Genomic DNA, 25,713 nt, shown 5'->3' on the forward strand with positions numbered 1-25,713 from the left:
TGTTAAAATTACAGGTAATGTGCTCTTTGTAAAATGGTTAAACTTTTATTACTAACTACGTATACATTAGTAAAATTACTTATAGAAAAGTCTTCTGATAGCAGTCAAGAAACAAGTTTTCCCTGTAGTCACTATCTTACTGTTTGGTCAGTGATACTGGTATGATTCCTCTGATCAAGACGGCCACCTTTATTCTAAAAGTTAGTGGAAAAAATGAGAAACAACACTGTCTAGGAAATATTGAAAGGTCAGTGATCTTTAGATCATTCAGGAATCTCTTGTCATTAGTCAATGCTTGGAAAGTTTAAGATCTCTACAAAAGTTAAGATGAATTCTCCCAACCTTGGTAGAAGTTTGCTTTGAAATACAAAATTCTGAGGTGGTTATATGTATTATGAGAGAGAGCAACATCTATTCACCAGCCATATATTGAATACACAGATAATAGGATATTAGCTGCATTACAAGTTCCTCAACCTGTAAAATAAAAGGAAACCTTCCAGTTACAGGGAGAAATAACTTTTAGAAGAAAGGAAAGCAAGAATCAAGTGGGAATTGAGGCTTAGGAAATAATTGTATAAAGTATTTAAACATATGTATGTATGTATGTATGTATGTATGTTTTATGTTCCATGCTTTCAAAATTTCAAGCACTTGAAAATGCAGATTCTGATTCAATAGGGCTAACATAGGATCTGAGATTGTGCATTTCTCTCTCTCTCTTTTTTAATGTTTGTTTATTTTGAGAGACAGAGCAGAGGAGGGGCAGAGAGAGGGGGAGAGAGAGAATCCCAGGCAGGCTCTGTGCTGTCAGTGCGGAGCCTGATGCGGGGCTTGAACTCATGAACCGTGAGATCGTGACCTGAGCCGAAACCAAGAGTCGGATACTTAACCGACTGAGCTGCCCAGGCACCCCTAAGATTGTGCATTTCTTTTTTTTTAAAAATTTTTTTTTTCAACGTTTTTTATTTATTTTTGGGACAGAGAGAGACAGAGCATGAACGGGGGAGGGGCAGAGAGAGAGAGGGAGACACAGAATCGGAAACAGGCTCCAGGCTCTGAGCCATCAGCTCAGAGCCTGACGCGGGGCTCGAACTCACGGACCGCGAGATCGTGACCTGGCTGAAGTCGGACGCTTAACCGACTGCGCCACCCAGGCGCCCCATGATTGTGCATTTCTAATAAGTGCCCAGGTGATGATGATGATGAATCTTGACGATGACACTGCTCTGTGGACATTTATAGAGTAGCAAGATCAAGTATCTGTGCTAATAATATTATGAATATGTAATACAAGTAACATTTTGATACTCGCAAATGCTTCTGTGGCATTTACTGTGGGCTGGGCCTTGTTATAAGCATTATTTGTATGTTAACTGATTTTATCCACACAGCAGCTCCTTGCAACAGGTGCTGTTACTGTTCCTCTTTTGTAAAAACTTGATGCACAAAGAAATTAAGTTACTCACGGTCACGTATCTATTAAATGTTGGATCTGTCATTTGCATCAGGCAGGCATGCTTTCCAGCCTCTGCACTCCGGTGTTGCCACTATTCGCTCTGTGGAACTGTTGCATAAAAATAGCAAAACATAACACTATTTTTAATCTTTTAATTCAGGAATTCTCAGGAGAAAGGGAAGAGCTGTGGAGCTTTTTAAAAATTGTCCGATTAAGAGACATGTCTTCTGTACTCCATGGTTTGGCTTCTCTGGAGATCACTCCTGTAGGTAGCCACTTCTATGCAGGTTTATATCACATCACTCTGGTGTGGTTGAAAGGTTTTTGAGATCTTCAAGAATAACTCTTTAATGACATTCCTGGGAAAAATAGGGTTTACCTAACTGGTAAAATTTGTAAAGTGACAAGTCCTCAAATCATGTGTGAGGGACTCTGAAAAAGTTCAAATGTTGTTAAGCGGGAACTTAAACGCTGTTTTGTGATCATGCAAATGTTGCACACTTATGTAAATAGTTCACTCAGAAGAGATAAGCAATATTTGTTTTAGAATTTAGAGCCAGAGAGGTACTTTTTAGCAGGTCCTGTGGCTCTCAGGTTTTTTTTTCTTTTCCAAACAATGGGAAGCCCCACTTTTAAAATCCTACAAAACCAATATAAATCATTTGCTCAGTGAAATGGAGCCTGCCCTGCAGTGGTACTAAGACATCTTAGTGGAGCAGGATGTGAATGCCATTGTTCTTGTCAACCCCAGTGATATAACAGGTGAGAGGAGCTCTAGACCAGATAGGTTAAGTAACTTATTCAAAGTCCTAGTTACTAACTTCCCTGGAAAGTTGTTTTCAAATACTAATTTGATTAACTCTTGGGTGACTGTTAAAATCTGACAGATTTCTAGGAGGTTACAGCTTTTAAAGTTAGAGTTTCTCTGTGATATTTTTAGAATGTTCTTTGTGTAATTAGCATGTGCTCCATGACCCATTTTGTGTTTCTAATACACAATGTGTATTTCAATGCAAGATAGTGCTAAATACAATTTTCCATACTTCAGAGATTTGTCTGTATTTGAAATTGTCCTGCATTTTGAGACTTTTAAGAAGGAAGGCATTCATTTTCAGTAGCTCATATCATTGTTAATGATATGGCTCAGTTCTAGTTTCAGCGGACTTCGCAGCCAAAATCTTTATAATTAGTGTTAGCTGATGAATTTCTTTGTGTCACCTAAATATTTAATTAGGATTGGCTGGCTTGGATTTTGCCCAGACATTGAAACTTATAGAGGGCGAAAAAATCTTAATTAATGATTTAATCTGTGTGTGCGTGTGCGTGTGTGTGCCCGCCCCCCTCCCCCGCCGGGTACTAGTGCTGTTAGAGGGTGGGGGGAGCTGTGAGATCATTAATGTCCTTTGATTCTCCAACCAGCCAAGAGTTGCTGGCCCAGGGTTGGCCTCCTTGTCAATCCATGAAGGTATTTGGTTAAGAAAACTCAAGGCAAAGACTGGGAGTTTAGAGGTCTTGCTCATGCCTGCTGGCCTCTCCTGTCATCCTCCTTTCCATCCTTCTCTTCCTTTTGCCAATAATTTGATTGACTTGAGAATGTGTTTCCTGCAACTTGGACATTAATTTATCAGTGAACAGATTTTATCACAGTGTTGAAAAATAAACATTTTCTTTTGACTTAGTAATTCCACTTTAATCTTTGCTAAGGATATAATTAAAAGGACAGGAAAAGCTATGGTCACAGAAATGAAGAATGTAGTATGCCAACATGAATTATTCCAGAGTCATTCATAGGTTTACACTCTCAAAATAATAATTCTTTCATTGTTTGGCATTCAAGTTGGTTTTTTTTTTTTTTAAGAGATGATTTTTTATTTTTATTTTAGAGAGAGCATGCTAAGTGGGGGAGAGGGGCAGAGGGAGAGAGAGAATCCTAAGCAGGCCCCCCATGCTCAGCACAGAGCCCAACATTGGGCTCGATACCATGACCCTGGGCTGAAGTCAAGAGTCAGATACTCAACTGACTGAGCCACCCAGGCACCTCTCAAGTTAGTTTTAAAAATAAGCATTGTGGCATCATAGCTTATGTTTATGATATAATAAAATGGTCTAACTTGAGAATCATAATTGTTGCAAGTTCTTAAAAAGCCAGTATCAGTAAAAGTAGCCTTTTATTTTTATGTGCAGTTTTATGAATTTTAGCCCACGTATAGATTCATGTAAATGCTGTCATGATCAGTACAGAACATTTCTTCACCCCAAACACTCCTATTCATTTATAATCACATCGTCCTCCCACCCCAGTACCTGGCAACCACTGATCTGTTTTGTCACTATAGTTTTGTTTTCTCAAGAATATCACGTAAATGGAACAACACAGTCTATAACCTTTTGAGACCAATGTCTTTCATTCAACATAATTATTTTGAGATTGAACCAAGGTGTTGTATGTATCAGTAGTTTGTTCCTTTTCATTGCTGAATGGTATATCCTATTGTATGAATGTACCACAGTTTACATATCCATTTACGTGTTGTATGTAGTGTTTTATGATTATGAAGAGAGCTGTTGTAAACATGCACATATAGATTTTGTGTGAAGAGAAGTTTTCATTTCTCAAGAATAAATACCTAGGAGTGGGATTGCTGAGTCATATGGCAAGTGAATATTTAACTTCATAAGATACTGCCAAACTGTTTTCCTGTCAGGCTGTACCATTTTATATTCCCGCTAGCAACGTATATAAGAAGAGTTCTAGTTGCTTGGCATCTTTGCAAACACTTGGTATTGTTAATATATTTTGTTTTAGCCATTATTGTAATGGGTGTGTAGTGGTATCTCATTTTAAAAGTTTCATTTCCTTAATGGCCAGTGTTGTCGGACATCTCTTTTCACGTGCAAAATATAACGTCTTTGGTGAAGTGTCTATTCAGGTCTTTTGCCCATTTCTAAATTGCTTGCTTTCTTTACAGAGTTGTAAGAGTTCTTCTCTCCCTGTGTATCTATATAGAGAGAGATGTGAGAGATTTATTCTGGATACAAATTATTTGGTACTTTCTCCCATTCTGTAGCTTGTTTACTGTTTAAACAGTCTTCAGAACAGAAGTTTTTAACTTCGATGAAGTTCAGTTTATTATTATTTTTTTTAATCAGTTTTAGGTTCATAGCAGAATTAAGGAGAAGGTGCAGACACTTTGTATATTTCCCACTGTCTCCCCCACCATCAGCATCCCGTACCAGAGTGGTACATTTGTTGCAATGATGAACCCACAGTGACTTATCATTATCACCCAAGGTCCAGATTTGATATTAGAGGTCACTCTTGGTGTTGTACATTCTGTGGATTGTAGTGAATGTATAATGAAATGTATCCACTATTGTGGTGCCATACGGAATAGTTGCACTCTCCTAAAAATCCTCCGTGCTCTGCCTGTTCATCTCTCCCTCCACCCTAATGCCCACTGATCTTTCTGTTGTCTCCTTAGTTTTGCCCTTTCCAGAATGTCATGTAGTTGGAATGATATCATCAGATAGCCTTTTCAGATTGTGTTCTTGCACTTGATAGTATGCATTTAAGGTGCCTCCATCTCTTTTCATGGCTTTAATGCCTCATTTCTTTTTAGTACTGAAGAATATTCTATTGTTTGGATGCACCACAGTTTATTGTTTCACCTACTGAAGGACATTTTGATGGCTTCCAAGTTTTGGACTTTATGAATAAAGCTACTGTAAACATCTGAACGTGGGATTTTGTGTGGACATAAATTGTTAACTCCTTTGGTACTTCTACCGAGAGCATCATGGCTGGATCGTATGGTTGGAGTACATGCCATTTTGTAAGAAATTGCCGGACTGTGTATCATTTTGCATTGCCACCAGTAATGAGTAGAAGAGCTTGTTCGCTACATCCACCTCAGCATTTAGTGTAGTCACTGTTTTGGATTTTGGCCATTCTAATAGATGCGTAAAGGATGTCCCATTGTTGTTTTGATTTGCAATTTCCTTCTTTTTTTTAAGATTTTATTTTTAAGTAATCTCTGGGGCTTGAACACACAACCCCAAGATCAGGAGTCTCACTCTCCACCAACTGAGCCAGCCAGATGGCCCCTCAACTTGCAATTTCTTAATCAGAGATTGAATATCTCTCAGGATGCCATCTGGTTATCTTTTTGGTGAGGTGGCCAGGTCTTTTGCCAGTATTTTGGATTGGGTTCTCTTGTTGAGTTTTATGAATTCTTTGTATATTTTGTATAATAGTGCTTTGCCACATAGGCCTTTTGCAGATATTTTCTCCCAGTGTGTGTCTTGTCATCTCATTCTCTTCAGCAAAATCTGTTGCTCTTCACGTGATTCTAATTCTCTGTCAGGTTTGTGATCTGCTGCTCTCGACTGCTGTCTGTATCTTGCTTTTTGCAAGGCCAAGGGCCATGAACAGCCATCAGGTTTCAGCTGCTCCTTTTAGCCTTGTCAGCTGGTCCCATCCTACTCTCTGTTTTCATGACTTTGTTACTGGTCTTTCCTTGTCTCACACTTCAGATTCCAGGTCTTCATCTGGACAACCTTCATGTAGCTTTTCTTACATAACAATGTTGCACATACATGATCTGCAGGTCCACTTGGGACTGGACCACCTCTACGGCAGGCTTCCTTCCTGCTTGCCTTCGCTGGTGCAAAAACCAGTGCAGGGGTGTGTTAGGGAGCGAGACGAACAGTGTTAATTCACACACAAACTGACCCCACTTTTTATTTCAAATTTTCTGTATTCTGTTAACGATTTGTAAAAGAAAGGTTAAGTCTTTTTTCCCCCACTTAATGTGTTTTTTGACTTATGTACAAACATCCCTTCTTTTAAGAACCCCATTTTAATCTTCATAAAGGTTGAATTTTCATCTCCTTCCTCCTTTTTATGGTATGTATTTGAACAAATACTTGCTCACGCTTCATGTCTCAGAGTAGAAAAACATTTTTCTGAGGCAGCATTAGAGGAAGAATTTTTTGCTCACAGAGTGATCTGAATAAGAGGAGAATGCAGCAAGAGTATCCAAGGCATTTATTTTATGTCTTCCAGTCACATATCTGTATTTGTGTGTGCATAGTCATTCAAAAATAAATGTAAGAGTATGTCTGAAAAACAGATCTTCTGGGACACCTCTTAGAACTCCCATGTCCTGTTATAAAAGCTAATTGTGAATGTATTTAATACCGCTGAACTTTACACTGAAAAATTAAGCTGGTAAACTTTACATCATGTGGAAGTGATGAACCATTTCTGCTTACGTCAGTGGCCAGAGCAGATCCATGGCCACGTCTCACTTCAACAGTAGACAGACAAATGAAATATAACAAAATTAACTTAATAGCAGATATTTTCTGCTAAGTAAAATTCATTGTTACTGATATGTCCGGATAAGTTTTTGAAGTATGCAAATAAAGCAGTTTTATAATTTATGACACGTTGTGCTCATTGATCACATTTTTCATTTTGTTGAAAGGCAGCAAGAAATACGAATATTACTTAAGTACTTGGTATGTTTTATTTTAAAGTGTATATAAGTTAGTGATTTTAGGAATCATCTTTTTTTAAATAACCTTAAAATTTTTAATTGGCAAGTTTTTCATTCATCTAACAGATATATACCAAGCACATTTTTCATTCCAAAATTAGGGTGACGTTAATACGGTTTAAGTGGAACTTGATTTTATAACAAAGGGTCATACCAAAGTTCATTTAAGTCCTTAAGAATAATTAATTGCTAGATATTCTGATGTTTGGAATACAGACATTTTATTTTTGTCATATAGTACGATTTCTCTGGCATTGTCATGATTTTAATTTAATTACTACTCAAAATTTAGTGTTTCAGTGAACGAATATGAAGCTTGGTGAAAAATTTTATAAATAGGTGTATTTTCATTTTGTAGTTTTTCTACCGTTAGCTCCCTTGGGAATTTGCATCTGACAAGTGGTAGACTTAATGAGTTGAAATAAATGATACATTACCCACTTTACAAAAATGTATTTAACACAGTACTGTCTACGAACCTACATGAGTGTTTATCACTTTTGATATATATAGTCCAAATATTGATGGGTGATATGTGTTGAAGTCAAGGAACTTAGTCTTATGAAGAAAAGATTATATATAAAATAAAATTCTAAATTACGTCGTCTAGGCTAGTGGTTTTCATAAGACACGTAGAGTAGAACAGACATATTGTCTCCTCACTAAAACCTCTTAATGACCATTTTTCCTCTAACATAGAATAAGAGAGAGATACATTTTTCTCAGTTTGAACTTACTTTCTCGTGTGTTGGGAATGGTGTGTTACGTGTATTTTTTTTCAGTCTTTGGTACTTCCAACCACTTGCTTATACTTGTTTATACTAGTGCTAACACACAATGCCATTTTATTTACTGTTTATAATTCAAGTTGATAGATCTCTGTATATGTCAACACACGTATGAAATCATTTCTCACAGACCACCATGACTTCAGATTCTCCCCAACCTAAAAATGTTTAACCGCTACTGCTGATGTTTGGGGATAGAACATGTCTGCTGACACTGGAGTTGGGTGTTGAGCTAGACCACAGAGGACTGGTTGGGGTTGAATGATTGAGAGGTTGGCAGTGTGGTCCCAAAGTGTTGTAGGAACTTAGAGAACAGGCACACTGCTTCTTCATGATAAAGCTAGAACCAGAGTCTGCATTCCGTTTTCTAGTCCGCAGTCTTCCCATTGGACTGATCACACGGCAGGAAATAGCAGTGGTCCGGAACCTCTTACTAGAGAAGGTGGCAGTATGCTTGTAGACTGTGGGAAGGAATTCTTTTTTTTTTTTTTTTTTTTTTTTAAATTTTTTTTAATGTTTATTTATTTTTGAGACAGAGAGAGACAGAGCATGAATGGGGGAGGGGCAGAGAGAGAGGGAGACACAGAATCGGAAGCAGGCTCCAGGCTCCGAGCCATCAGCCCAGAGCCTGACGCGGGGCTCGAACTCACGAACCGTGAGATCGTGACCTGAGCTGAAGTCGGACGCTCATCCGACTGAGCCACCCAGGCGCCCTGTGGGAAGGAATTCTTGACGGCTGAGTTGTCTTAGCAGGATTGCATTAGGACGGCATTTCAGACTCCGGGCAACTTGATGTGCAAAGGCAGATATCCTGAAAAAGCTTAGGGTGTTGGAGGTGGATCATGGTGTTCAAGGGCAGGGTGAATGAAGTAAAGGGTCTTACAGATGCCAGGCACTGTGAGGTGTGGGAGGCACGCAGAGAAGTCAGAATCCGTGCTGCCGTCGTTCTTAGGTTTTAGCGAGAGCGACGGTAAACGGATAAATATGTGACAAAGTAGGTAGTGACAAGTACTGTGAGGAAAAATTTAGGGTTAAGAGTGGAGATAGAGGCTGTTGTTTGAAATAGGGCGGTCGGGGAAGACCTCTGTGTGGAGGTTAAACTTGAGCAGAAAGAAGTGAGGGCGTGAGCTTTGTGAAGCCTGCAGAAGAAAGGGCAGAGCACGGTTGCCGTGTGCGGCTCCGTTGTAGCTGGAGCACACTGCGTTAATAGTTGATGCTCATTCAGTGTTCAGAGTACCAAGCACTGTTCTAAGTGTGTTGCTACTATTTCACATATAAGGAAACTGAAGCACAGAGTTGAAATAACTTAACACAAGGTGACACAGCTAGTCAGGGAGCTGGGATTTGAGCCCGGGTAGTTTGACTCCAAAGTCCACATTCTCAACCATTCTATAAAGATGGGGAAAGGGAGGCGTCGTAGGAAATTTAGTTGGAGCAGTAGCCTGGGGCCAGTTATGTGGGGCCCTGTAGTTCCTTACGAGTATTTAGGATTTTATTCTTACTGTGATGTTAAGTTGTTGGACGGTTGAGAAATGCCCAGGAGGTGGCTTTCTGATTCTGGCGATCAGGAGATGGGTCTGGACTACACGACACATTTGTTAATTGTCTGTATAGAGGTAATATTAGAGCTTAAAATAATTCCACGGGTCTAATATGTGTTTCTTTGATTGAAAATTGGAGATTTCCATTTTGTTTTATTGAACAGATACGTGCATGTATACGTACAAGAGCGTGTAGGCGTGTCAACAAACTGTAATGAACTCTTCTGTCAATAGGTGCGGGAAGATGTACTAAATTCATTGAATAACAACTTTCTTCAAACGCTAAATCAAGCTTGGAATGATCATCAAACAGCTATGGTGATGATTAGAGACATACTAATGTATATGGTAAGTAGAGCTTTTTTGTTTTTCCTTTAGAAGTTAGCCATTTCAAAACACGGTGTCTTTCTGTCACATTTAGTTGGATGCTACAGGTCAGTGTGGAATGTGTTGTTGTTTTAAATAAACCATATTTCCTTTGCAAGGACCTACCTTAGCTTGTGTGAACTAAAATTTTGTTTATATTTAATGATTAGAATGGAAAACCGAAAGAGAAAGATTTAATTTTGTTTTCTCAGTATCTAGCACTTGGTGTTTCGAAATGGAAAATACTGAAAACCTTACTGACATCTCTCTTTGAGTAACAGTGGTTGAATGAGAGCAGACAGATGAAAGCTGAGTATTCTCTTACAAGTTTTTAAAACTTAGTGTCCTTACATCTTCAGTGATGAGGATGTCGTTTTATACAAATATTTTTGTAATAAGTGCACTAATAGCTGCTGACTTCATAGTAAATCTTTGCTGTATATATGTTATTTAGATATATATTCCATTTTTTATCTGTTGCGACTGTTTTATGTTTTTATGAGTCAAGAAAAATACCTTGTTCAGCAAGACAATTTGGAAAACATTGACTTGAGCTGTTTAATAACTTTCAAAGAGATTAAACAACCAAGTTTTTTCTTACCTTGGTGTGTTCATGGTAGGGAGCCTAATTATTGTGTCACCGCAGAATGATCAAGTCTGATGACTTTTCTTGTTGCTTTAGTGTTTATATTTGGGAATTGGACATAAGATTTTCTTCTCGGTTTTACTCTGCTTTTCAAATTTTGATTTTCAGCTTCTTTAGTTCGATTTTAGCTATAGTGTGAGAGCATGGCCTAGTTTCTTTCACTTGATAGAGTAAAGCGATGGTTGGAAAGAAGTTCCCACGAGAGCAAACAGCCGTGAAGCGTTTCGTTCTGCGCAGAGTCCGGTCAGGCCTGTGAGCCCTGGTTTCCTGGGGCTCAGTGGCAAGACGGGCAGGGAAAGGCCACTTCACTTTTCAGGGCTTTGCTAAAAGGTATAACGCATCGTTTAGCCTTTCTGAGCCTCATTTTCCTCTTCAGGATATAGATTCATCTTGTGCTGACAGTTTGAGGTAAATGACATCACCTGTGAAAACATCCATCGTACTGCCTGGGATATAAATGTGAAACAAGTTAGCTTGTACTGCATAGTCTCATTAAGTTCTGGATTTGAGGAGTCTTTAAATTTTAACACAAACACTAAGCTAGAAAACCACTTGTAATTTCATGGTCCATTACTCTATTGATAAAAGAATATTTTAATATTATACACACCCTCCACTCTGACATAATATTATTTTAAAAACTTCGGTTTTCTTTCAGTTCCCTTTTGGGGTAGGGGGGAGCGGGGAGAGGGTTCCCAAGTGAAATCTCAAGCCTGAATCCTGTTATGTGACCATAGTCCAGAAACTAGTTAGTTTATTCCTCAGCTTCCTCATTTATGAAACGAGCATCCTGTTGTACTCACCGGGTAGGGTAGCCACGAGGCTAGAAGGTGCCATTCATGCGTAGCACTGACAGCACCTGGACCGTAGCGCCATGTGCTCCGTCACAATTTACTAGGATTAGTATTTCTTGTCCCTTCTTTCATCAGACCCGTCTGATAGTGCCTCAACCCTGGTTAAACCCAGCAAGCTCCCTTTCCTGGGCCTCTGCTGGAGGAAACCCCACACGGGGTGGATCGGTGCCACCGTCTGTCCTTTGTCACGGACCTCCAGTTGACCCTTCACACTGCCCAGCGGTCGTCTCTTCCCTCCACTTACTTCTCCTCAAGCGTCCAGCTCTCCTGCTGGCCTCCTCACTCTTGATAAATAAATGATCTTGCCTTCCACTTCCCAGGGGAAAGAGCAAGAAGCATCGGGTAGAACCTGTGTTCGCTTCTTACCATTCTACCTACACTTCTGTCTGTATTTTCTCCCCTTTTGTGTTTTTTTCTGTCCCTCCTGTTTTAATGGAGGGCAGTGTCTCCTCTCCTGGTAAAGGCCAGTGTTCCTCCTGTGCTAAGGATCGCATTCCTTTCTACCTTGTCAAAAACCTGAAGTATTTTCAGGGCTCTGCCTTTTTACTGAGTCTTACTCATCAGCATGAGACATGTTCAGGCCACTCACATCCTCAAAATAAAATTCTACTAAATTTTCTGTTGGACTCCCGCACTGCCTCTCAGGGTCTCCATGGCCATCCACAGCCAAGTGTCTCGTGAGAAATGTCGACACTTGCTGTCTCCCTTCTCTCATCTTTCGTCACTTTGGGTACGTTCCAGTTCCACCTGCTTCCTCAGCTGTGCTGTTCAGTCTTGCTCTTACTAGAATCACCAGGTCTGCGCATCTCTGAAGGCAGAGATCACTGTGAATACTACTCTTGCTCTTTGACTGTTTGCAGCAGCCTTTGGCACAGGTGGCTACTCTTTTCTTCCTCTCGTGTGCTGGGTCCTGAATTCCGGTGACCTGGCACTCCTTTGGTGTGCCTCCTACCTTTGTGTCTCTTCTCAAGTACTTACTCTTCTTTCTCCTCAGCCCTTTAAATGGAGGCCTTCTTGGGGTGTAGTAACCCACACTTTTCCTCCTCCTGGCATACCTCGTTTGCTACCATAGCTTCAGTTAGTGCCTCTGTGCAGATGATTCCCACATTTTATCTCTAGCCTCGTTCTCTCAGATTGAGTTTGGTACATTCGTTTGTCAGGTTGATGGCTACCTTTGTATTTGTTGTCTGAGAGCTACTTCAAAGTAGGCATTTTCAAATGAACCTGTTGATCGTTCCATTTTCTCTGCCAGAAACCTGGGAATTATTCTTGTCAGTATCTTCCCCGTTCTCTCTACTTCACAGATTTGTAGAATCTGCAGTTTTTCCACTTTCCTCACTGCCCAGGATGAAAGCACCTTCGTTTCTCTCTCGGAGTATTCAGTAACTAGTCTTAGAACATTCACTGTGTCCTTTGCTATTTTCTTTTCCGTATTGCTCTTGGAGTTATTATCTGAAAGCCACATGATCAAGTTACTGCCCTGCTGGATTTGTGTGGCTCGTCTTGAAATTTTCACATATGTCTTCTGTCTGGAAATGTTTCCAGAATGTTTCCTCTCTTTACGTGATTTGCTCCTACTTATCCTTTTAAGTCTTAGCTTAAATTTCTGGGCAGCTCTCCCTGAGCTGTGCTGTGTACTGCCCACTGACTGCAGTTGTCTCACCGTACCCGGTGCTGTTCCTTTGCGGCATTCGTCATAATCATTATTAACTGTTTAGGGCCTCGTTTCTCTGCCAGACCAAACTTTTTTTTTTTTTTTTTTTTTTAATGTTTATTTACTTTTGAGAGAGAGAGCACGGGCAAGCAGGGGGAGGGGCAGAACATAGTGGGGAGAGAGAATCCCATGCTGTCAGCTCAGAGCCCGACTTGGGGCTTGATCCCATGAACCGTGATATCATAACCTGAGCCCAAATCAAGAGTCGGATGCTCAGCCGACTGAGCCATCCAGGTGCCCATGCCAGACTGAATTTTAGGAGGAGGGGCCAGTGTCCTCGACACGCAACACATCTCTTGGAACAAACCAGGCATTCACATGTAGTTTAAATAAATTCACACAGATTGGTTTTTAACAGATTATAGATACGCTTTTGCAAAATGCTTTTTAAAAATATGCTGCTGTCGATTTGGAAAGAAATTAAAGTATTGATAAGATATCTTCACATCCTACAAAATAGAATTCTTTCATTTTCATAGACTTCATTCTCTTTGTTTTGTCTTTTTATGTTTAGTGTCTGAGCTTATTAAATAAGTGATTTTTAAGATTAAGGTAATGTTTATACATTGAAATGTGCAGAACTGGCGTGTATAAATTATTTTTGACAAACGTCCATTTATGTAACCCAATACTTCGGTTAATAAGTAGAAATGCTTTTAATTTTCCAAAAATACAAAGATTTTTTTTTTCTATTGATGTTTACATTATTTTCCTTGAAGATTTTTACCCTCATTCCAGACTTCTCAGGCGACTACCTGCTAGATAGTGCATATACCTGAAGAACACTGACTGTACCGTCATGGATCTTAGACAAATATTTTCTTCCTATGAATACTGGCTCTAACTGGTGGAATTTGAGATCTCAGGCTCAGAGAGGGAGGAGAGAAGATGCTTCACTGTCTACCCACCCTACCACCTACTTACAGCTGGCTGACTTTTACTCTTAACAAGGAGGTGTCTGGATATAAAATGTCATGCTGCAGACTGGATGTGTAGATACTATGGGACACACTGACTTTGGAAAATGGAATCACTGGTTACATGGAGGCAGCCACTGGTCACAGTTGGTTTCATGTAACTTTGTTGTTTGGCAGGTGCAGTGTTTCAAAAAGAAAAATGTACATGTCTCTAAATGTACATGACTTCTGGTTTCTGCCACTCCACCCCTTCCTAGTGTCTGAAACTTGCCATGTTGAACTTGTAAGATTGGTTTGAGGCTGCTTAGTAAAAGTTTCATTTTCAGTTTTCATTGTTTAAAAGATTAGTGATTGGGGAAAGAGTTGAGCACGTTATGGAGAAAATCTGTCCTAGTTCTGTAATCACTTTGTGAATATAAACCATAAGTATATATTACTACTCAGTTGATTTTTCTTTTTAAACTATAAAAATGAATGTAATAAGAAGGGAAAGTAAATACACGGATGGTATTCTGTAGGCTACTTTTGAGCAGTTAGAGTTAATGCCAAAGGAAATAGAAAAGCATTTCCTGTTGTGATATATAGGGTTACTGGAAGGTTAATAGAGAAATTTTCTGCAGAAAACTCTATGGTGAAATTATTTGCATGTTTTTACTTGAATTTGTCCATATTTCCAATCATTTTCACAAATAGAGCCATGGTAGTAGTGCAGGCTTTCTTGAAAGGTTAGATTGAGGCTGTAAATTCATAGGCATCGGGAGAGAGTTCACCCTGGAAAGGAGGGTCTCACTGCTTGTTTAAGCTGTTTATTTGGAAAGTCGCTAAGGATGAGTAAAGAGATCAAGCAAAATGTAGCCGCAACTTTGTGAAGAGAGAAGCTGAGGAACTTCTGATGCTCTTAGTCTCCTTAGTAAAGTAGAAGGTGGGACCATTGGCTTAGGGTAACTGAAGTATGTGAGGTGTTGAAGGTCAAGCGGTAGGCCAAGTAACCTGCCCTCCCCCCCCCCCCCCCCCCCCCGCCCCGATATGCCCATGGCTGGTATCTGGAACTTAGGGATTGTTACGTTATAGGGCAGAAGGAACTTTGTAAATGTGACTAGATTAAGGATCTTGAGGTGAGGAGATTGTCCTAAGTTACCCCAGTGGACCCGGTGGAATCACAGGGTCATTACAAAAGGAGGGTCAGTAGGTGACAGAGGTGATGTGATGACTGAGGCAGGGATTAGAGCGATGTGCTCTGAAGATGGAGGGGGGGCTACAGCTAAGGAATACAGGTAACCACTAGAAGCTGAAAAAGGCAAGGAACTGGGCTCCCCCTCAGATCCTCTAAAAGGAACCAGCCCTGCTGACATCTTGACTTTAGTCCAGGGAAACTAATTTTAGTCTTCTGAACTCTGGAACCATGAGAAAGTAAGCAAGCTACTAAATTTATGGTCATTTATTCAGCAGTAATAGGAATCTCACACAAGGACAAAGTTTGGAATATCCCCTGTGCTGGGGTCCGCCATCTGTAAATAAATGGGTCATCTGTAGTTGTGAGGGGATAATTTAGTTGAGTTGGCACAACGTTTGCATAGTGGAGGCGGTCAGCAGAGTTTATACTTTTTCCAGGTATACTTGGCAGTTTCAGGCAAGAATGTTCAAAATAAGGAATACCTACTGATGGAATTAGCCTTATTGGGTATGGGGGAGAATTCTAAGGGTAGTAGCATTATTGAAACGGTTGATTGTGGGTCTGTGGTGTTTAATAAGTAGGCAACTGAATCATAAGATCCTAGAAAATAGAAGTATTAGCTATTAGGGATCAGTAAACCTGGAGACCTAGTGAGAGTGAGGAGCAGGTTCCTTTCAGTGTAACAGAGTAGGAAAGGTAGGAGGAAAAAGAAGATCTTTAGCGCCAGAGATATTTGGTGTCTTGTTAATGATGAGGCTCAGGGTTTACCCATGTCAACATATGGGTGAAGGGAATAAAATAAGGTGGGGGGTGAAAATTTAGGCACCCGTAGAGTGTATCAGATTGGTCATTATTGTCAGTGTTGGAGTTACCAATGACAATAGGTGGCAGGGAACCGACTTGAGAGAAATAAGTAAGCTGTTTGCTGAAGCTACCAAGGATTTATGTGTTTTGGGAGGTCAGATGATAATGAGAATATGGAGATGATGGAGTTTGTGTTCATGTATTTTCTGCTAGGTTCTAATGCTTTAGGTCCAAAAAACATTTCTTCTTTATGATATTCTAGATTGCACATTTAGAGAAGTTTGAAAATAGCTATATTCTGGAAGAGCACAGGTTGCTTATGAGTCTTTTGGCACCTTCTCTGCCTTTAAAATGACATCTTAAGTTCAAAATAATAGAAAATAGGATCCAGTGGCTTTGAGATTATTGAGCTTCACACCTGTTCAGTATTTTTTCTGACCCAGGAAAGACACATTTTACCCATATGTACTGTAGTTTTCACATTTACGACTGACAATAGAAATACTGAAGCATCCTTTTCTGATTAGATTACAATCCAAGTACCAGGCCTTGTGTTATAAAAAAAAAAACAAAAACAAACCAGGGCATCATCATAAATACTGTAAAGGTCAGGAGTGTTGTGCTTGGTAATTAGGATTTCTTCCTTGCCTTCCATCTCAGTTCCTGTTTCTAACAAATTAATAGACTCATAAACGCCTTGATTACCATGCCCTGTGAACTGTTTTCTGTGTTTATGCAGTGGTGATGTAGCAGTGCATGACGTTGACTTTAGGGAGGCGAGTATTTATTCAGCATAAAGTGGTGCAGTCAGAAATATGGCACATATTTCTTGAGGTAGTAAAGGAAATTAAACCTTTTTTTTTTTTTTTTTTTTTAAGAGAGAGGGAGAGCTCGAGCCGGGAGAGGGCTGGGCGTGGGAAGAGAGACTGAGACTGAGGGAGAATCCTAAGTAGGCTCCATGCTCAGCATGAGCCCAACGCAGGGCTTGATCACACCACACGACCACGCGATCATGACCTGAGCTGATATCAAGAGTTGGATGCTTAACTGACTGAGCCACCGAGGCTCCCTGGAAATGACACGTTTGTTCATAAAGGGGACTGCTTCCATATTTTGTGTGTGTGTGTCCAGGAAATTTGGAGAACTGGAGAAAAAATATTTAATGATGAATTAAGAGGTCCTCCACTTCCTATGTTGTTCCTATGTTGTCAGTTCCTATGTTGTCATTGTTTGCCTAAGTTATTTAACTTCTCCGGGTAAAACTCTTGTTTCCTTATTTGTAAGTAAAATAGATTTGTTGCATAAGAACTCTGGTTTTTATCTTTTTGGGATTTTAGACCCCTTGGAAGAATGGTCAAGAGTCATGGACCGTCTACTAAAAGTAGACATCTGTGCATCTGCACACCACACAACATACACTTTTACATACAGTGTCAAGTGGTTTATGGGTTCCTTGTGGCCTGTCTGTGGGATCTGGTGGAGGATGTGTTGGTTAGATCATTTTTAAGTTTTCAAGTTCTTTGGACTCTGAAGGTTTTTTTAATACCATTAAAATTTTTACTAATGTTTATTCACTTTCTGAGAGAGAGAGAGAGAGAGAGAGAGAGAGAGAGCACGCACGCGTAAGTAGGGGAGGGACAGGGAGAGGGAGGGAGACATAATCTGAAGCAGGCTCCAGGCTCTGAGCTGTCAGCACAGAGCCCATTGCGGGGCTCAAACCCACGAACTGTGAGATCATGACCGGAGCCACAATCAGACGCTGAACCAACAGAGCCACCCAGGTGCCCTATACTATTTTAAAACCGAAAGTGAACAGCTACCTAGGTCGTCTGTAATGAAGGAAAACACAGGAGGTGTGAGTAGAGTAGTATTAAGTTGATGACAGTTTCTTTAGGAACTCTTAAAGTGGGTTGATGAAGCCTTGGTTGGCTAGGAGTCTCCCCAGTACTATTCCTTATACTAGCACATAACACTTTCAAAGCCCTTAGCGTGTGCCAGGCACTGTTTTAAGCAAATTTAAATATATTTCATTTAATCCTTAAAATACCTTTTGATTGTTGTTTTTAAGCAGTAGTTTGGGAAAGCAATACAATTTTTATTTTTTTATTAAGAAGATTTGCATTTTTAATTTCTTTTAAAAAGTAAAAATATTTTGGGGCACCTGGGTGGCTCAGTTGGTTAAGCGTCCAACTTCAGCTCAGGTCATGATCTCACAGTTCATGGGTGCCAGCCCCGCATCGGGCTCTGTGCTGACAGCTCAGAGCCTGGAGCCTGCTTCAGATTCTGTGTCTCCCTGTCTCTCTGCCTCTCCCCACTCGTACTCTGTGTGTCTGTCTCTCTCTCTCTCTCTCTCTCTCTCTCTCTCTCTCTCAAAAATAAATAAAGATTTAAAAAAATTATAAAAAAGTAAAAATATTTTTCTGAATATGTAACACATACTATTTACTACATGGCTGTCTCCCTGTGCTAAATGTTTTAAATACCTGACCTTCCAGGTGTTATTATACTCTCCAATTCATGAATGAATAAACCAAAGTTAGAGAGATTAACTAACCTGCCAAGATCACACAGTTAACTATGTTACTGGAATTGTGAATCCAGGTCTTTTTTGAGTCAAAAGCCCATGGTCTTTACCACTTGTGTGTACTACCTCAGTGCAAAATTATTTATATTAACTCTGCTTAACAGAATTTATGATTATTTACCCAGGGTTGAGCTAACATTCATTCACCTTTGTGCTTGTGAGGATAAATTCATTCATTCACCAAGTATGCAGCAAGTGTGTATTATGTATTAAGCATTGCTCTAAACAATTGTGGTTCCTTTTTTCAAGTTCTGTCATTGGGCAGTTGTATGATGTGGACCTCCATTTGGGCAGATAATCCTGGTTCCCTAAACCTAATCGAAGAATAGTGACTTTTTCCATGATCTAAGCGTAAGCTTGCTTTTTTTTTTTTTTTTTTTTTTAATTTTTTTGTCTTAAAGTTTGTTTATTTTGGGGAGAGAGAGAATGTGAGCGGGAGAGGGGCAGAGAGAGAGGGAGACACAGAATCTGAAGCAGGCTCCAGGCTTTGAGCTGTCAGCACAGAGCCTGACACGGGGCTCAAACTCAGGAACCCTGAGATCATGACCTGAGCTGAAGTCGGATGCTTAACTGACTGAGCCACCTAGGCGCCCCCAGTGTAAGCTATTGAAGCATATTAGAATAGTATTCTGTGTTTCTTTTCTCATTTTTTTGTTTGCACCTGATACTAAAATTCTCCTTGAAGAAGTAACTTGGTGTATGATCTTAAGATTCCTGATTGTCATCAGAAGTTACTTAAAACCAGGAATACTGGAATACTTAGAAACTCACCCAAAATATTAGATACCCTAGTGGTTATTTCATCCACTTGGTAGTACACTAGCCCTACAGTGTACTATCTGATTTTTCTCTTCTAATTTTTTTTGACATTTTTGTTGATATATAATGTAAATAAAAGTGCACAAGCCTTTTTTTATCCATTTTTTTTTAATGTGAGTTTTCTAGGATTTTTGTTTGCTTTTTAGTCACTTGTAGGAGCCTTTTATGGATCCTGGATAAAAGTTCTTTGTAGATACATGTTTTATAAGATATTGTCTTCCACTCTGGGCTGGCCTTTTCTCTCTTTATGATGTCGTTGAAGAGAAGTTTTTAAAGTTTTGTTTTTTAATGTTTATTTTTGAGAGAGAGAGAGAGAGAGAGAGAGAGTATGTGAGTGGAAGAGGGACAGAGAGAGAGAGGGAGACACAGAATCCAAAGCAGGTTCCAGGCTCTGAGCTGTCAGCACAGAGTCCGAAGCGGGGCTCGAACCCACAAACTTGTGAGATCATGACCTGAGCGGAATTCAGATGTTCAACCAACTGAGCCACCCAGGCACTCAGAAGAGAAGTTTTAAAATGTGTTGTTTTTTTTAATTATTATTTATTTTTTTTTTATTTTGGAGAGGGGAAGAGAGAAAGAGGGAGCCACAGAATCTAAAGCAGGCTCCAGGCTCTGAGCTGTCAGCACAGAGCCCGACATGGAGCCACGAGATCATGACCTGGGCCGAAGTCAGACGCTCAGCTGACTGAGCCACTCAGGTGCTCCCCGAAGAGAAGTTTTAAATTGACATTAATTACAGTTTTTAAACTGTAGTTCAGTAAAGTGCATAAATATCTGTTTGGTCAAATTTATTAACCATGTTCAGATTTTCCACGTCTTTACTAAATATTGTTGTCTGTCCTGTTAGCTCCTGAGAAATGTTAAAACTTTAGATTTGATTATGGATTTGTCTTTTTCTTCTTTTAGTTTATGTATTTTGAGGTTTTGCTAGAAAATAAAAATTTAGGGCTATTTTATCTTCCTGTTGAAAAGACTCTTTTTATGAAATATCCTTCTTTATTCCCTGTAATACTTCTTGCCTTAAAGTCTACTTTGTCTGGTATTGTTCTATGAGCTTTCTTTCGGTTTATGTTTGTATGGCAGCTTTCTTTCCTTCTGACGCTTTTGTGTCCTTGTATTTAAGGTGTGTCACTTGTGAACACCATACAGTAACACGCTTTTTAACCCCATCTGATAATCTTTGTTTTTAAATGGAAGCATATGGTTTATTTAGGTTTATATAATTATTAATATACTTGGGGTTAAATTTGCCATTATGTTGTGTTTTTTTTCTATTTATCTCACCTGTTCTTTATTGATTTTCCCAGCTTGCTTGCCTTTTTTTGTGTGAATCAGTATGTTTTATTATCCATACCCCTTCCCCATTAGCTGTTATTTATTTATTCCTTTATTATTACTGTAGTGGCTACTTTAGAGATTATAACATAGATTCCCGACTTACAGTTACCTTACATATGTGTATATTTTAAACCACTTCCTGGATAAGAATTTCAGAATACTTTGACTTCCTGGAGTTTTTTTCCCCCCTTGGCTTTTAGATATTTAATCCTGGGGCGTTTGTTTTGGTGTGTGGGACAGGCCTGGTAATTTTTCTAACATTGTATATAAAAAATTGGGGAGGCACTGGATGGTAGTATCTTTCTTCAAAGGACATGTAGTTCTGGCAGGCAGGTACAGCACGGGCAGATTACCATGGTCTAGTTGGAGCTGACTTTAGGCTTTGTTAAGGTTCCTCTGTTTGAGTTTGTCTTTATTCCAGGGCATCTCTTTGCTCATAGGGAATAGCTGGCTGGGGTCTAGAAGCCTGAGGTGTTTACCAGTTTGCTCTTCATGTTACTGTGCCTTCAATTCCATCTTCTGTCTCCTCACCCCTGCAGGGCTACCTGTGGTGTCTGTTGCACTCTGTAGCCTCCCAGGGCTGCTTTGTCCCTAGCGTATTGGTGTCTTGCCCACGCTTAGGTAGTAGGTCAGGAAACGTCTTGATGAAAATTACTTGCGGAATTTCTGGTTCTTCTTTGCATTTCTTTCCTTTGCAGACTTTGGCTTCATAAGTCCTAGCTGCTTGATAGCCAGCCTACCTGCGACTTTCTTCTTAGCCTCCCATTTCCAGTCCTCCAAATAAAACAAATGATTGAAGGCGAATGTCGGCCTCCTGTCAGTGTACTTGCCTTTTGTCCCGAATCTTGGCCCCACAAATCCAGATTGCCTTTGTTGTTCTTTGATGCTTTTAAACAGTTGGTGTTTCTTTGTTTAAGTTGTTATAAAATGCACATGACGTACAATTTATTATCTTCATCAACTTTAAGTGTACAGTTGGGTGATACTAAGTATGTTCATACTGATGTGCACCCATCACCTCCATCACCTCCATCACCTCCAGAACTTCTCATCTTGCAAAACTAAAATTCTGTACCTGTTAAACAGTAACTCCCCTTTCCACTCTCCTTTGAACCTTTGCACCATCATTGTACTTTCTATTTATATGAACTTGACCACTCTAGGTACCTCATATAAATGGAATCAGAGTGTCTGTCTTTTTGTGACTCAGGGTTCATCTCTGTTGTAGCGTGTCTCAGAATTCCCTTCCCTTTTTTTTTTTTTTTTACTTTTTTTTGTTTACACATACTCACTTTTGAGAGACACAGTGTGAGTGGGGGAGGGGCAGAGAGAGAGAGGGAGACCCAGAATCCGAAGCAGGCTCCAGGCTCCGAGCTGCCAGCACAGAGCCCGATGCGGGGCTCGAACCCACGAACCGCGAGATCATGACCTGAGAAGTCGGATGCTTAACCGACTGAGCCAGCCAGGCTCCCCGCGAATTCCCTTCCTTCTTAAGGCTGAATAATATTCTGTTGCATGTGTGTACCCCATTTTGCTTATCCATTCATTTGTCAGTGAACACTTGGGTTGTTTTCATCTTTTGGCTATTTTGAATACTGCTTCTGTGAACATGGGTGTACAAATATTGCACTAAGCCCCTATTCTCAGTTATTTTAAGAATATACCTAGATGGTGGAATTGCTAGATCATGTGGCATCCATTTGTAATTTTTGAGTAACCTCCATATTGTTTACCATAGCAATGGCACCATTTTACATTCCCACCAGCAACGCTCAAGTGTTCCAATTTCTTCACATACTTGTCAGCACTTGTTATTTTCTGTTTTTTGTTTTGTGTTCTAATAGTAGCTGTTTTGATGGGTGTGAGGGGGTGTAGCTTTTTATTTTCATACAGCTTTTATAGTTGTTCTTGCCAGAGGAATTGGTCTTGTAAAAGCTTTTCTTTCAATATTAGAAGTGGAAGTGAAATAGCATTTTAAGGTAGATGTTATTACGAAGATGTTAAAGTCACACCTAGTAAATGGCTGTGATAGGAATGAAATAACCCATCTGGTTCTTAAATCCGAGCTCTTTTTTTCTTTTTAAGTTTTTTTATCTTGAGAGAGAGAGGGAGAGAGAACGTGTCGAGGGAGGGGCAGAGAGAGAGAGAGAGAGAGAGAGAGAACGAATCCCAAGCAGGCTTTTCGCTGACAGCCCATTGCAGGGCTTAGTCCCATGAACCGCAAGATCCTGACCTGAGCTGAAATCAAGAGTCGGCCACTTAACTGACTGAGCCTCAGGCACCCCTTAAATCTGAGTTCTTAACCACTGAATTATGTTGCTTCTCTGATACAGGTCTTCTTTCCTAAAGTCTTATAATCTCATTGTTCCAAGACCTTGAGGGTGATTACTCGTATGGTTCTAATAGGGACTGTTTTCTAGTGTTGATGCTTTTTTCTCCCACACTGTTGAGATTGTCAAAATTTAGAATAGGGAACATTGTGTTTATTTTATGATTTGGTACAATTAACACAGCTTTAGAGAAACATGACTAGGGTTTTGATTTGTTGGATTGACTAGGATACAATCCTTAAAATAAATGGAAGTTATATCTATAATATATATATCATATGTATTATTTTTTTGAGAGAGAGAGAGCAAGTGTGTACACAAGTGGAGGAGGGGCAGAGAGAGAGAGAGAGAGAGAGAGAGAGATTGAGAATCTCAGGCAGGCTTCATGCCCAGCACAGAGCCTGATGTGGGGCTTGATCCCATGAACTGCAAGATCATGGTCTGAGTCGAAGTCAAGACTCAGGACACTTAACTGAGCCCCAAATGTTATTTTTAAATAAAATTCCTTAAAACTATATATATATTTTAAAACTGTGACAGCCATGAGAGATTTTGAACTAGTTTTACAGTGGTGGAAACTATGACTTTGATTTAGTCATGGAGCTAAATTTTCAAGCCAACCGTATTCTGTGCTTTTTTCCATGTACTTTACCCAGTAACATTGTTAAGTCCAGAAATGTTAATTTGTCTGCAATTTACGATATCATCTCTTACTAGTGCCCTTTCAGCAGTATAGTCAGACACCAGCATTGCGGAAAATATTGGGACAGTTCTGTAAAATTTGCTGTAATTAGACTTTTTTTTTTTTTTTTTTTTTTTTTACTATAACTCTGCACTAGAAACTTTTTGTTATTTTTCTGGGTTTTATTTTGCTTTTTAATTTTCTGTTTCTGTTTTCATAATGTTAAGTCTTCTTGTATTTATTTCATGGCTTGAAAGTGAACCCTATTTGAAAATACTTATATTTATTGCTTGTTGATAGAAGATTGCCTAGTGATTAAGCTTGGGAAAGCAGGTTCAAGCATGTTCTAACAGACAATAGCTACTTGTTACAGAGTCATTTACTTTTTTTTTTTTAATAAGTTAAACTTTTTAGGGTTTATCTCTAGTTTATGAGCAGGACAAATATTTACTATTTGTAAAGATTTTTAAACCTGTTTATATTCCTCATCCTCCTGTTTTTAAAAAATAAACAAAAAATGTTCAGCTGGTTAAAGATACTTGAACTACTTCTTGCAAGTAAATTAAGTAGTAAGAGTTAATGTTATTTTTTGAACTTCATTATCAGTTGTTTCTGTTTTTTTAAGTTTATTTATTTTGAGAGAGCACGCGCGAGTGGGGGAGGGGCAGAGAGAGCCTCGCAAGCAGGCTCTGCACTGTCAGTGAAGAGCCCCACATGGGGCTCGATCTCACAGACCACGAAATCATGACCTGAGCTGAATTCAAGAGTCCGATGCTTAACCGACAGAGCCACCCGGGTGCCCCAGTACTTTTTAATTTCTGATCTAGGTTTTATAGTTGTTCTTGGCAGGGAACTTGGCCTTCCAAAAGCTATTCTTTCAAGACTAGACATGGAAATAAGTACGATAGCATTGTGAGGTAGGTGTTGTGTTGCAGTTGAAGTCAGATGGAAAAGCAGTCTGGCTTTTTCCCAGGTCTATAAAACGAAAGACAAAGAGATGGTCCCATCATTATTTCCTCCTCCTCACCCTTGGGTTCATCTAGCTTGTGAAGAGTCTTGCTGGTTGTAGATTTGCTTGGCCAAAAATAGCAACCTCTGAGACAGAACCATAAATAAAGATTTAAAATGTAATTTATCTCTGTGGTGTTGAAGCTCATATCCCTTTAGTAAATGTAATGTTTGACTCAGACATTAAGCTTTCAAACATGTTGTTTAGAACATTTTATATTTAAAACACTGTTTTGGCTTAAAAAGGCAAATGGAAGCAGCCACCAACTTTCTATCTCTACTTAGCTTTCCTCAATAGATCAATGCCTAATTGTGAACTCATACAAACTATATTTTGGTCAAAAAGCCTGAGATTATGAAAATAATAGTTTTAGGGTTTTTTTTAACATTTTTTTTTTCATTTTTGGTATGAGTTTATATCTGTCCTTACTTTGAGGTTGTATTCTCTTAGAGGTTAACTAGTGGTGGGATTTTAAAATAGATCTTTTAAATTAAATATTCACATAGAAACATATACAAAATGAAAGTCCTACAGTGATTTAAACAATTAGAGCTGCATTAATATTATATTGCGTAAATCTACCCACTTATTAATTAAAAAAACTGTTTTTTTTTTTTTAAAGTAATCTGTATACCCAAAATGGGGCTTGAACCTACAGCCCTGAGATCAAGAGTTGCATGTTCCATTAACTGAGCCTGCCAGGGGCCCCCCAGCCACTAATTTTTTTAACAGAGACATTCCTGTTAGAATCTGTTAGGAAAATGCTATTGTGTACCCACAGCCTGAATTCCTTCAGATAGTACTAGTAAGCAGTAAACGAGATTCAGCATGTTTATTTAGCAAGTACTTGAATATATATTATGCACAGATCATAAGTTTGTGAACGTGTGCATGCGTTTCCATTTAACATGTACACTTATTATAAACACTTGAGTGTATGTATGCATCACTCTTAATTTTGATTGATGGTAATTAATCATACATACCAAACATTTAATATAAATGACTCTTTAGTATTACTGATTTAAACAGCCACACTCAATTTTGCGGGTTTTCTCTTCTCCATTTATTAGCTCTGTTATCGATAATCAAATTTTGGGGTTGACGGGTTTTAATATTATATGTCA

At 39.3% G+C, this 25,713-nt stretch overlaps 1 protein-coding gene across 4 annotated transcripts in view; it reads left to right on the forward strand.

Moving 5' to 3' along the window:
• Positions 1–25,713, forward strand: part of CUL3 (cullin 3) — a 96,425-nt gene that overhangs the window by 32,923 nt on the left and 37,789 nt on the right. For all 4 annotated transcript variants that reach the window (XM_058703132.1, XM_058703141.1, XM_058703155.1 and 1 more), the window contains one exon: positions 9,584–9,697. In XM_058703132.1, coding sequence (XP_058559115.1) covers positions 9,584–9,697 — 114 coding nt within the window. The remainder of the gene's footprint in view (positions 1–9,583; positions 9,698–25,713) is intronic.

This window comes from Neofelis nebulosa, chromosome 2 (genome assembly GCF_028018385.1).
Source record: "Neofelis nebulosa isolate mNeoNeb1 chromosome 2, mNeoNeb1.pri, whole genome shotgun sequence".
Lineage (NCBI taxonomy): Eukaryota > Metazoa > Chordata > Mammalia > Carnivora > Felidae > Neofelis > Neofelis nebulosa.